Source organism: Caenorhabditis remanei, chromosome X (assembly GCF_010183535.1).
Source record: "Caenorhabditis remanei strain PX506 chromosome X, whole genome shotgun sequence".
Lineage (NCBI taxonomy): Eukaryota > Metazoa > Nematoda > Chromadorea > Rhabditida > Rhabditidae > Caenorhabditis > Caenorhabditis remanei.
Window position 1 is genome coordinate 16,435,311 of NC_071333.1, and position 13,427 is coordinate 16,448,737.

The 13,427-nt window shown below is 37.8% G+C and overlaps 3 protein-coding genes across 3 annotated transcripts; 1 reads left to right on the forward strand and 2 right to left on the reverse strand.

Annotated features, from left to right (window-relative positions):
* Nucleotides 1–1,799: 1,799 nt before the first annotated feature.
* GCK72_025300 (uncharacterized protein) lies at nt 1,800–5,124 on the reverse strand (the record flags this gene model as incomplete). The annotated part of the gene is made up of 11 exons (XM_053736279.1): nt 1,800–1,974; nt 2,025–2,162; nt 2,218–2,426; nt 2,496–2,570; nt 2,615–2,770; nt 2,822–3,044; nt 3,326–3,582; nt 4,180–4,248; nt 4,431–4,610; nt 4,789–4,935; nt 5,011–5,124. 11 exons carry the CDS (start codon nt 5,122–5,124, stop codon nt 1,800–1,802), a joined length of 1,743 nt encoding a protein of 580 aa, XP_053579845.1.
* Nucleotides 5,125–6,964: 1,840 nt separating this feature from the next.
* Nucleotides 6,965–8,092, reverse strand: GCK72_025301 (uncharacterized protein; the record flags this gene model as incomplete). Its single annotated transcript, XM_003100171.2, has 3 exons — nt 6,965–7,040; nt 7,160–7,268; nt 7,945–8,092. 3 exons carry the CDS (start codon nt 8,090–8,092, stop codon nt 6,965–6,967), a joined length of 333 nt encoding a protein of 110 aa, XP_003100219.2.
* Nucleotides 8,093–12,220: 4,128 nt separating this feature from the next.
* Nucleotides 12,221–12,915, forward strand: GCK72_025302 (uncharacterized protein; the record flags this gene model as incomplete). Its single annotated transcript, XM_003100193.2, has 3 exons — nt 12,221–12,338; nt 12,527–12,732; nt 12,784–12,915. 3 exons carry the CDS (start codon nt 12,221–12,223, stop codon nt 12,913–12,915), a joined length of 456 nt encoding a protein of 151 aa, XP_003100241.1.
* Nucleotides 12,916–13,427: the final 512 nt, after the last annotated feature.

Genomic DNA, 13,427 nt, shown 5'->3' on the forward strand with positions numbered 1-13,427 from the left:
TTGATGATGGAAGCGAGGAGCGGTCTAAAGCAAATGATAAAGTTTGCCAGTGGCAAATTGTACCGGATTTCTGATTTGCTTTTCACTTCTTTTTGTCATTTCTCGAAAATGTTCACTCATTTCATTCCATTCTTTCTTAATTAACACTTTGTGGTCGGAGGAGGATGAAACGATAATGACTTCTGGGTGGAATGGCATTTTTAGGAAAAAAGAGATATAAACCGGAGGAGGAAAGCTGCAAAGACGAATTCTTGGATAGGGAAACATGAAACAGGAGTACCGAAAAAAAAGAAAAAACTGAAGACTGAAAATAAGACGAAAAAAAACAAAATGATGAATTTTTTATGAAGTTCGTGTTGTTTCTTTACTCAAGTTTTTTTGATCTCTTAGTTGATCCTTCAGAAAAGAAGAAAACAACAAGTTCATTATTTCAACAAATAAAGTTTCTTACTCAAAGAAAAGTTACCGGCTGATCAAGATCACCGTGAAAAATTGAAATCAGTTCTAGAATAACTGAAAATTAATGACCATGAAATTATTTGAAAAATTGGATCAGAAATACTTGATCTAATTACCCTTACTGTAAATTGATAGTATTTTCTGACTGTGAGTTGAGTCAAAATCAATTTGATTTGAAATTATAACAAATTCTAAGACTGTATACATCAAATAACATAAAATACCAACATTATATATAGATGAATCACCATAACTACAGCAGGACAATTGAAAAGATAGTACGATTATATACTCTGCTTTCTCTCCACCTTTTTTCTTAAGTCTTCTCTTTTCAGGGTTGCGATTTACTTTCTTCACACGCACGCACAAAATTGAAAACGGGACATTGTAAAAGAAGAAAAGAGGAAGCATAATAAATCCAAATCCCTCTTGAAAGTCTACAGTCTAAGCTGAAGGTATGAAACAAGTTGGACATGAAAGGGAAGAAGAGTCGGCGGTGGTGGGATGTTTGTAAGCATAATCGTATTGGTTTCAATAACAAACATTGAGAAGGTGAGGATGACGAAGAAACAAGATAGATGTGTCAACAATTCAAAGAAAATCAGAAGCAGAAGGAGGATATTCCTTCAAAATCTTATGCTTTTATTCTTTGTTTTGTAGATCAAAGGTTCGATCCAATTCTTTGTGAAAATGAAAAACTGTAATGTTGTACTTTTTGGACTGCATGTTTCAAAAAACATTTTTCTCCAATATCCGGAAAGCTGAGAGCAGGAAATAGAAATAGAAATAGACATTAGATCACAAGTACAAAGCTCAATTTTGACGAAAAAACGTAGATCTGGTACCTACATATTACAGTTTTGAAAATTATGGTTGTCCCCTGATACAAATGGAAAAACATTAATATCGGAATTTTCTACCAAAGAGAAATAAACTAAGCCGTTCGTTAGCCAGCCGACCAGCCAGCCAGACTGATATGAAAAGAATATGATACAGACTGTTGTGATAATTCTCCATCCCCTCCCCTCCGTCTGTCCTCTACATCTTTTCCTGGCTTTTCTGGTTTTTATACCCATTACAATTTCATTATATCATTCGTTCCTTATCTTTCCGACTTCTTCTTTTTTTTAGACCATATGGTGTCTTCATTCTGTATTCGAATTCGATTTTGTGTTTAGAAACCAGCTTTTTCTCAGATCCAGAAAAAACGTTTTATGAAAAATGATAATTAACAATGATCTACCGATACGAATAGTTGTGGAACCTACTGTTCCGTACATGTTCAGCAACCCGTAACAATTATAAGATTGGTTTGACAAACACAGATTAAATCCAAATTTCTACACATTGTCGCATTGTTCTGATGGATCCTTTTGATTAGTGAAATGTTTCGGTATCAGATATCCATAGTTTTCAGTTGCGTTCTCCAACATTTGTGCGAGCACTGCACATGTTTGTTGGAATGCCGGACGATCGTCGGGGAGCTCTTGCCAACAAGATCTCATCACGTCGTATCTGCAAAAAAAGTTTGTGGATTAGGATTATGACATTATTATTTTACTTACATCTCATCCGGACAGTATTCCGGTTTCAATAATCGCTTTCCAGAGCGATGAGTTTGAAGGAGCTCCGTCGTTTGCACCTCACCATATGGAACCTCACCGAGAGAAAATAGTTCCCATAGTAGAACTCCGTAGGACCACCTGAAACGAATTTTTACAAAAATTTTGTTCTGGCTGAATTCAAAAAGTAACTTACACATCACTTTTGAAAGAGTACTCATATGATGACAATGATTCAGGAGCCATCCATTTCAAAGGAAGACGTCCCCCTCTTGCAGTATACAAAAGTGAATCTGTCAGCCTGCACAATCCGAAATCCCCAATTTTGCACGTGTTGGATGAGTCAACAAGTACGTTACGAGCGGCAATGTCACGGTGAATGCATCCGATGTTGTTGAGGTACTCCTAAAACGAAAACTGTGCTGAATACAAAATACTGAACACAAAATATAAAACTTGTGCCCTTCAACTCACCAAACCATTACTAATCTGCCATGAGAACATCAGCAAGTCTTTGATTTTTAAACCGTCTGGGGATATAGATGGACCCTGAAAACATTTTATAGATTTATTAATTTAATGAGGGCACTTACATCCATAATTTCTTGTTTTCTATTTCGAATCATATGCAACAGATCTCCATGTTCACAAAACTCCACCAGCAAGTACGGCGATTTTCGATCAGCCACAAAGCCCAGCATAGAAACTAGATGGGGATGGTAGGCCAGTGACTTCATGAAGTTTATTTCCTGTAATAACAAAAACACATCGAACATGTACTTTTTTGGTGGGTGACGCACCTGCATGAAATCTGATCTAGCTGCATCATCAGCAAAACTTGGAAGCATCTTCACGGCTACAGGACAATCCCTCAATTGTTGAGTTCTTTGACCTGGATGGATAGTGGAAACCGGCGCTTCTCCGTTAATTTTTCCTTTGAACACGTTACAAAATGCACCACTTCCAAGTTTTTTCGAGTAGTTGATCTCCAAATTGTTTCTGTCCAGCAGCCATGGGTCGTGTCTAGAAAACATTTTTTGTGGTGTACACAATTTTGATGATTTTACTATAGAACACCACTTCCATAAATGATACCGGTTAGTACAGTGACACTGATGTGTATTTTTTTTGGTTTTGTGTTTTTCGAAGAAATGGTCACCACGTAAAAGTAATAAATGAGCCGTGTCATTTGTGTGACTCACAGGTGTTTTTTAGGTGTTTGAATTTTCAAAAGTTTTTTTGATTCTTTTTACAAAGCTGGTCCCTTTTACGGGTGAATACCTCCTACAAACCAAACCACTTACATCGAATAGGCCGGACTATCTAATTGTGTCTCATAATCATTTCCTTTCTTTGTAGTGAATGGCATTGGGAATGGATTCCTATTCTGCCGTCTTCTTTTCCTGCACCAGAAAAATATGAATACTGCGAGAGCACAAGCAATTATTCCAAGTGGGATACCGAGACCCAATCCAAGGGCGACTGCATTGACACCACCGCCTTGTTCACTGTATTTGTGGTCACCTCCGTAATATGGATCATAGTATTGAGGAGTAGTGGGCTGAAATTTTGATATTTAGGTATTTAGGCTATCGGAGAAAACGTATTTTATTTATTTATAGTTTTGATGATTTTTTTGGTGTGTCCATCATACGAAAAAAATAAAAAACAAACATTGACTTCACAAACAAAATACGATTTTTGGATGGACTTAGATTTTGAGACATTTGAGACAAACTCACCCTCCACCAGGTTTCCTCAGCATGTTTAGTCATTTTTTTAAATTTGCAGGGGAACTTGATCAAAGTTACGGAAAAAAGTGATTGGGAAAAAGAAATGGGATTAAAAAAAGAGGTAGACAAATTTGAGGGAGAAGAACGCTCACGATGATGATTCAGTGCCCGGTGGGGGGGGGGGGGGGTCTCGTCCCTGATAGTTATTTGTTCAATTCTCGTAAGTTCTAATGCCGAATGTCAACCAAAACGACGGGTTGGTTTTTTTCTCTCTCTTTTTCGGTCTGTGTTAAATGTTGAAAGAAAAGGAAGCGGCGTTTTGAAGTTTCAAAATGTTTCGGGTTGAAGGAGAGCGGGCAAGCAGGTGGTAAAGGGTAAATATGATGAGTTGAGTTAAGGAGCAAAGTTAAATTGAGAAAACTCACCTTATGGTGTGGTGGGTAAGGAGGATCATGTGGTGGATGATGTGGAGGCTCGAGAGGATGAAGGAGAAGCTTGAAAATTGGTAGATGCAGGGAGGTAAAACAACAACAAAAAACATTCGAAATGAAACATGCTGATGTGAAATGCTTGCGAACGAAAAACACAATTTTAACCTTCAACGTCTAAAATCACTATTCCCAAAAAAATTCCCAAAATCAAAGAAGCAGAAAATAAGAAAAATGAAAAACCGTACACGATCAGGCGGAAGCGTTGGATATGGCGGTGGTGTCCAACTGTTCTGCTGATATGGATTATTATATGCATTTGGATATTGTGCTCTTGGCTGCGGTGTCGGCGGCGGCGGGTCTACTCCATTTATTGTGTCTATGGTATCCTTCACGTTGTTCAATGCTTGTTGAGATAGGTTTGTGATCTGAAAATACCATTTACCGGAAGTCTCCCCGAAAACTGTTTCAATGAACTCGGCAGACATAGAAAAAAAAGTCGAGAACAAAAAACACCATGCCGATGCGCAGATAGAAAAAAAAATAGACAGAAAAAATTTCGTGGGGATATATACAAAGGATATTTTGTTGTTAAACTTCACTTACCGTTTCCAAGTACCTGATGTCTGAAGGGCTGAGATAATTTGCGTTTCCTGCATTGTTGTTGTTATTATTATTATTTCTAGTGGTACGGAAATCGGTTTGGGTCCCCGCTTCCATAGTTGAAGGCTGTGGAGTCCACGGGGAGAATTTCTTAAAGGAAAAAAAAAACAAAATACAGTAATCCAGCAAAACAGGAAACTCAGCTGATCTGGAGCAGGAACTCACCGATTTATGGGCCGACCAATCTTCGCTTGAGTCGTCGGGTGCTGGCGTCGGAAAAGCCAATGTGGATACAAGAGCGGCTGAGGAGGCGAGATATGTTAAACATTGATGTGTCATCCGGGCGCACGGCTCCTCCTTACGCTATTTCTGAATATGTATGTTGATAGCAATAGTTTTTGAACGCATATGAAGAAAACAAGGTTTAGCTTACATGGAAGAAGGGATGGGTGGGAAAGTTTTTAATTTTTTTTCAATGTGTGCGCGATCTTTTGACAGTTGAGCAGAACAGAACCAAATTAAAAAAAAGTTTTTTTTTATAAAGTATCATGCATTCTAAAATACACTAACATAGAGGAATAGCAAAAACAATATTGATTAAAAAATAACTGTAATACGGAAAAAATTTCAGAAACTTCGAACTACGAAATACAAAAACTTCTTTCTACCACTCGACCGTTTGAAAATAATTTAATGGATGGATAATCTGGTCGTCACCTGTCCCTTTTCGATGGGCGTACATCATCATCACCAAACAGTTATGAGAACAAAAATCTGCCGGCAGAGAACAAAATAAGATCACTTTTTAAAATATGGAATATATTGGCCGGGTATTATGTAAATGTTATGGTGTAATCAGTCAGTGGCCAACTTTGACTTATTCAGTTCAAATATATTTGTCTATTGTACAGAATGACAAAAGATGTTGGTTTTTTGGTACAGTTTGAGATAAGATAAGAACGTGCATTCTTTTGCCTAGTTTTATTGACAGGAGCAAAACAACAGAAAAACAAGATGGGTTACCCGGATTTGGCAATTTCATAGAACAATCTGTCAGGTCCATGTATGAAAAAACGAGGGAAAAGGAGAAAACTCGTCGGAGTCAGTGGGATGTGGGCAGTGGGAGTTAAGACTGTTTGCTCAAACTTGCCGTCTTCTTCTTTTTCGCCTCACTCACTTTTTTCGCTTCTTTACCTTTCAAATTTAATGACGGCGCGTTGTGTATTAAATGGAGGAACAGGTAGAAAGAGAGAAATACGTTCGACTGTTGAACTTTTGAAATTGCACATATTGACAGATAGATAATTTGTAGAAAACAAAGTTTTTAGAAAAAATTTGCTAGAAACATGAAGAGTTCTTTTCAAAAAAACAATAAAACTTCAGAGCTGATAAAATACTATCAAATAAGTTAAAAATGAATTCGTTGACAATTTTGGTATCGACGCATGAATGATCAGCAACAAAGTTCAATCTTTTGAATAGAGATCAATTAGAATAACTTATCGCAACAAAAAAATAAAGCAAAAAGTATCATCCGAAAAAACATTTGGAGACTTTTAACCGTTACGTTCAGTTAAAAATGAAAAAAGAACTGACACACATTCTGTGACAATGTAGCGTGATTCCCATCGTTTTCAACTAACACATGCCGAAAATATTTTTCTGTGAGCCGCTTCTGTGTGCAACATTTTTTTTCTCTCGGAGTCTTGTAACTTTTCCCTGTTTTATTTGATCAGCTTGCATGGGAAATGTACCTTGCAAATTTAAACAAATGAAAACTTTTTAATTAACAGTTTTTATTAACAGGACAATTGTAATATAGTCAACAAATTACAATTGTGGTCCAGTAAATTATGCAAAGATTACTTTCTTAGGCAATTTGTGTATGCCAATTTTTTTTCACTCATTCAAAATTGGGTCGGTTGATAAAATATGGTTTTGGGTCGGGTCGGGTTTTTGGATAAGATGAGTTATTAGTTCAATTTAATCAAAAGATTATCTGAATCAAGAGGGTGCCAGTAAGGGAATGGTAGTCTGAGGGTGAGTTTCGGATAAACATTCAAAGAAAAAGAAAAAAGCGGAGAAAGAGAAAAATAGTAAAATAAATATTAGTGATTGTTTGAACTAACAAACTGAGAAACATCATAAGGAGTAGAAAGTTCCGGCGTCACACAACGTTTCAGACAACTTGCTCATACGGCGGCGGTGGACGAATGTTTTTGTTGAGGAGTGGAGACCACTCGGGAAGCGTGCTTCTGTAAATATAGTACGTGTATATGTCATCATCTCTTGCTGTGGAATTTGATTTGCTTTGAGAATAAAATAATTTTCTGTTTATATCGTTTACATCTATCTGAGAAAAGTGTCCCCTTACCGTTGCTCATACTGCTCCAGAAGGCGTGTCTTGCGGACGGAGAGGATATGGCAATAGATGAGTCCAACAAACAGCAGAATGATCAGACCAGCGGAAACATAGGCGTAGCCTGGAAATGTTTTGTTATCTACTGCAGGTTAGAATTTTTGATTTTCATTGATGATTGAAATATCATTCAGACTAATTTCGATTTGGCTACTACTGTAGATAGCTCAATGGTGGTATAAGGATTTGTGGCGGTATTAGTATTAGTATAGATAATAATACTAAATAATTCGGGGTACAACCAAAAACTGATTGAAATTGAAATAAATGTCAGACTAAAATTTCAAATAAAGGTTGTCTGCTCGCTTTTGAGAAATAAAAGTGAAAGGTCTCTCTTGTGTGTTGGGAATATTTCTTATTACCCATTCGTCGGTGGCTGACCGTTTGCTCAAAGTTCGGCCCGGGGACGAGGTGTGGGTCTTGTTGCATTGATTTACAGCTGTTCTCTACCGTACTTTACCCGTAAAAAATTCTAAAAGTACGGTAATCGCTACGAGACCCACGCCTCGTCCCCGGGCCAAACTTTGAGTGAATAAGGTATTTAAGAAAAAAATAACCGGAATTTTAACATCATAAAAAAACTAAATTAGTTAGAGCCTATTCATAAATTTACAAAAAAATTACAAACATTTCTATCTAATTGTTTCAACCCGCTCTTACATATAAGTGTTGCTAAAAACCACATTAGCTGGTTTCAATACAAAACCACAATCCAAACAAAAAATAAAGAACAAACTCACTTCTATGATTCATGACGCTTTCAAACTTCGGAATCGAGAAGTTCGATGTTGCAGTGAACGGCTCATCGTCCGATTCAGTATACAACTGAAGGTACTCTCCAGTTGTGGCAACAACAAGAATCGCCAAGAAAAGAAAGACGCTCTTCATTTCTAGGCAGCTCTAGAACATTTGACTCTGAATAGAAAGCCGTCCGATAGGGGTGCCGTTGTTGGATAAGAATGAGAATGTATGAGAAAAGGAAATGGAGATAGGGGGAGAGGGGTATTATGCACAGATCCCGCCCCAAAAAATAATAATGGCATTCTCCTAGGATATCCAATAAAATAAACCCTGCGGAATTAGAAAAAAGGGGAAAAGAACATGCATGTAGAAGATAATTGAAATATTTGGATATTTGGCTCGAGCGAAACAAATACGTTTTCGTCTTTGAAATTGAAAAATTGTGAATATATAATAAGCGGATGGAAAACACGGAGTAATGAATTCAAGTAATAAGAAAAGAAAATAGTCAATGTATTGGAAGAAAAAGGGAAAGATTGATAACCATGCTCTCTCTTATCAAGCGACACATAATGTAGAGAGTGTGCACTTCCAGAGAAACAGACTATTGTTTTTACCTGTTCTCAAAAGAAAAGACCATAGAGCAGGTAGAATGTCAATTAACACTTGATTGACTCGAAAAGTACAGTTGGAACCATGTGTTTGGTATGATCAAAACAATGAAAATATCAATATCATTTTCGAAAAAAGTATCAAATCAGGTGCATGCACACGTATTATTCTTTGATAACTCAATTCAACTTTTTTTAGCGTTGCCCGGAAATGTTCAGTACTCTCTCTTCGTGACTTCTGAGCTCATGGAAGCGTGAACACATATTTCGGCACGTTTCAATGAGTTTTTTCGAGTTTTTCAATGTCTCAAAAACTCTCTGAAAAATTGAGGGAATGATGATTTGTAAATCATACTGTGGAAATAATGGTACTTTTGGTCGTCGTCGCCATATTTTGCGTCACATTCCTTTCCTGAAGTTAGGTACATACATATACCATAAAATATACCAATAAATTTTTAGATTCAAATCAACATTTGCCATCAACCTGGAAAAGGAGAAGGACTGAAAAAAACCAACAAGTTTTCTGGAATGCAATAAAAACATACCTATTTAAAATATACCAATTTTTTCAGAATTTCTATAATCGTCCATCCTCCTATATATTAAAGTTACCACTCGGCCAGATTCAGTTGAGACAGACTGGCAAAAAACATCGGCCCGGCCCGGCCCGGTCGTTTCGGAGTAATAAAATGTGCAATTTTTTCCGAAAATTTTACGAAAGTATTAGAAATTTTGATCAAAAATAGTCGAAAACCCTATGTACGCTAGAATTAACTTTTTTAATAAAAAAATAAAACATATTTCAAAACAAATTCAAATTTTTAAATTATTGTACTGTATCCGGACCGATTGGGCCGGGCTAGACCGGAGAAAATTTTCAAATCGGCCCGACAAGTCTGAGTTTAAATGTATCACATTCATTTAGATACGTCATTACCCACGTTAACACTGTAATCCCACTTTCGAAATATCAGTTTTCTGCCAGATGTGCATTTCACCATCCGTCATTTATTTATTTATTCGTCGGGCGTCTTTCTTTTCTCTGCGTTCTCCTTCTCATAGTTATCATCTTCTAATATCTACTCTCCTAAACTCCAACACAAGGTGCCCTCTGTCCAAAAGTATAACCTTGATCCGTGCCGACCGCCTTAACGGGAACACCGCTTAACGCGCCGCGCGGGAACCCCCTCATACACAAAAAGGCCATTTTTCGTGCAGACCCTAAATATGCACAAATATGGAGGTGGTCGGAAGAGAATTGTGGAAAAGCCAATGTTTGCCCCGGTTCTGACCAATAGTCCCCTTCTGTGAACAATTGGTGTCTGGTTCTTCCAGTTTTTCTTCTTCTTTCCTCCATTTCTCGACCCAATCCAACCTCAACGTCAAAAGAAGGAAACAAATCCTCTTTTCCTCCCACTTTTTTCTTTTGTACAAAAACACGGGCAAAAATAAGATGACTTGACAACCCTCAATCCGAGGAGGACGCTGCTACTCTTCTTCTCCCGCCAGTCATCACTAGATTGACCTGGGGACACTGTGAAGAGTGGTTCTAACCTTGAGTCGCTTCGGTGGCCCTTCTTCTCCTCATGTGTGTCCTTTTTTCCCTCTTTCCCTTCACTCGGTCTTCCCTCCACACATACCATATAATATAACCGCCATTGTTGTCCTCTTCCCTAGCCGCATCCAATTCGTTTCGTCCAACGAACCTCGGTTTTCTCATTGTTGTGGACCAGAATTGTCTTTCTCTATTCCGCTTCTCTAATAATGAACACAATCGTCCTCTTCGGTTTCAATAGTTTTGTATTACTGTAAAACTTTGAAATTCGATGGGTGGAGTATAAAAGTTGTGTCCTTCACGCTTATTAACCCACTGTTCCCATCAAAGTGAACTATATTTTGAGTGAAATGTTATGTTATTCCATAGTAAAGGTATTTAATACAAGATTTTGGAATTTTCAATTATCTCATGGACCTATTCTGGAGATAGCTAAAAAAAAAAGAAAAATTCTATCTTTTGCTAGTGGTAAAAATAGTTGTTTGCTTTTTTTTGCTACCTTCAGAATAGGGCCATTATGTAGTTTTTTGAAAACATTTACAGACTAATTGCTACCAATCAGAAAAACTTAGCAACTCCCTATTTCGCAACTCTTCCAATTTCTTATCTGTGACTAACAGCTGACCGGACGGGATGATCAGCTGAAGTATTTTTTCCGCGTTGTTTTTACGGTCTTACATTCCTAAGAGCGCAAATATCTCTCCTTTTTTGCGCAATCAAACTGTACGAAAGAAAAAGAAGAGCAGGGCGACTTTTTGTTTTCTTTTTTCTTGTCCCCACCTCCATACTAAACTTTGCCTTTTTTCTGAGGCTGAAGTTGACCAACTCCCCACTTGAGTCAGCAGCTCTTGTTTATCAATAGCATATTTCTATTTTCACACGAGTCTGTCCTCACCTGGTATATAAATCCTTCCCCTGCTGAGCTTCTGTTCATGGTGCCCTCGCCAATTATGAAATATGGGCCAACCGAACACATGTGCCTGTTCAGCTGGCTAGTGACGCTAATTCTCTATTCAATTCAATGTGCTGACCCCGTTTCCATTCTCAACCTGTTCGGTAAACATCTAATTTACACGAATGGTGTGCCTGATGTACATAAGCTCAACGTTTTATTTTAATTAAAGTACTGTAGCAAAACTCTCGAAATTCAAAGTTGGGAAACTTGAAACTGACATAATTGCCATTCCCTCCTCCCATTTTTTGTTCAAGTCATTTTCGATGTATTTCCCTCACGCTCTCTGTCAAGTGTCTGTGTACGCATGTGTTCCACCTCTACACACAACAAAAACTGTGAATCAAAACGAAGTAGGTCATTTGTAAGAAACGATTGAGAGCGACGGAGAAAGTGAGAGAGAGAGAGTGAACTGAGAAAAGTGAATATGAATACATTAAAAACGTATCCATTCTATTTCCCAATATTTTTCCTGTAAAATCTTTTTCCGCGGTTCGGTTCCCATTCAAAACTTTGGGCAACGAATGGTTTGTTGACATTCAGTATCGATTCGAAAGAATTCAGTAGCAGCACCGTTTTCCCATTCCATGAAACATGGTGACGTTTCGCAATACAAAAAAAAGGGCGGAAAACAAAAAAGTCATGTGTGAGAAACGGTTATCTATATGTATGTATTTCCCTGTTCCCTTCCCCCGTCCCCCCACCTCCATTTGAGAAATTGCACAACACTTTCTTTCATACCAACATCTTTACACATATACAATCGTTTCGAAAATGTTTATGATTGATTCTTATTCCAAATAAACAAAATCCTTCCTTTTCTCCTCCTATTCCAACCCGCCATAAGACTAAATCCTGTCCTTGTGTTCTTGATGATGAGTCAGTGCGGAAAGAAAGTATTAGTCACAGGGAAACACTATTATTGTGCCGCCGCCTGTATCGACATACACCCATTTTTTTCCTCCTCCCCCAATTTCCGTCGTAACTACAGATAATTCCTTCTGTTTCTTAAAAGACCTCGTCTAAAAGACTAAAAGACGACTGCCATCCATTTTCTCCCATTTTCTACTTTTTTCCTGATTCTTCTTAAACTTTTCTAGACCATAATTGTCCCCTTCTTCTCTATAGATCAAGTTTTGTAGAGTTTCGTCATAATGGCCGCCGTCACCGAACTTCCAAAGATGAACCAAGAGCTCGCTGGAGCCGTCCGAGAGGGATTGGAGCTCAAGAAGGTCGAGACCAACGAAAAGAACATCTTGCCAACTAAAGAAGGTATGTGTTTGTTAATTTTTCAAATTTGTAGTTCAGGTTATTAGTGAACAGTATCATTTGACCATACGATCAGTGCTTACTGATAAACACCCAAAAGGAAAGAAAATAAATAAAATGACATGTTTAGTACATTGTTAGTCACTTTGAAATTATCTGAAATGTCATTTTATAACAATTCTAACTTTCAGATGTCGAAGTCGAAAAGCAGCTCGTCGAGCGCATCCAAGAAATCGAAGCCTTCGACTCCACCAAACTTCACTCCACACCAGTCAAGGAAAAGATCGTTCTCCCATCGGCTGACGACATCAAGCAAGAGAAACAACACCAAGAACTCACCGATGGAATCCAAAACTTCCCATCGGAGAATTTGAAGAAGACCGAGACCACCGAGAAGGTGCTTGCTTAATGTTAGAATCCCTTCCTATCCAATAATTAACTGTTCCAGAACGTTCTTCCATCTCCAACCGACATCGCTCGCGAGAAGACTCTCCAAATGGCTGCTTCATTCGACAAGAGTGCTCTTCACCACGTCGAAACCATCGTCTCCAACGACATCCGTGTTACCGACGCCCAATAGGTATAAAAAAGAATGAACTAATTTTTTCTCCAACATTTATTTTCCTGCATCCACCCTTTTCGTTTCGATATGCGAAATCTATCTTTACGATCGAAACCACTAGGTCATGATGTGGATTCCAAATATCCATAAACAAGAAAAATCCATACTGAAATGTCGGAGATGCTTATCTATTTCCTTTCCAGGGTTCCACCTACTCCACTCCAATTCGGTACACCTACATCTTCTGTCAGAAAGAAGCCGTCGTCGGAGAATATCTTATAACTTTTCTCTTTCTTTATAAGCGTTTCTTTGTCTTCTGGTTCAAGTTTTAATTCTCTTTATTTTCTATTTTTATATCTGCAAATCACATGTATTTTCCTCTTTTCTTCATCCAAATCAAAACGAATTTCTTGGTGTATCAGCATACTAATCATTCCATATTTATTCCCTGGAAATAAATTCTCTCGCATTTTATTCCATCTTTAATCCATGTGGTCCAACTCAGCAATTGAGTCTATCCAATTGTTGTG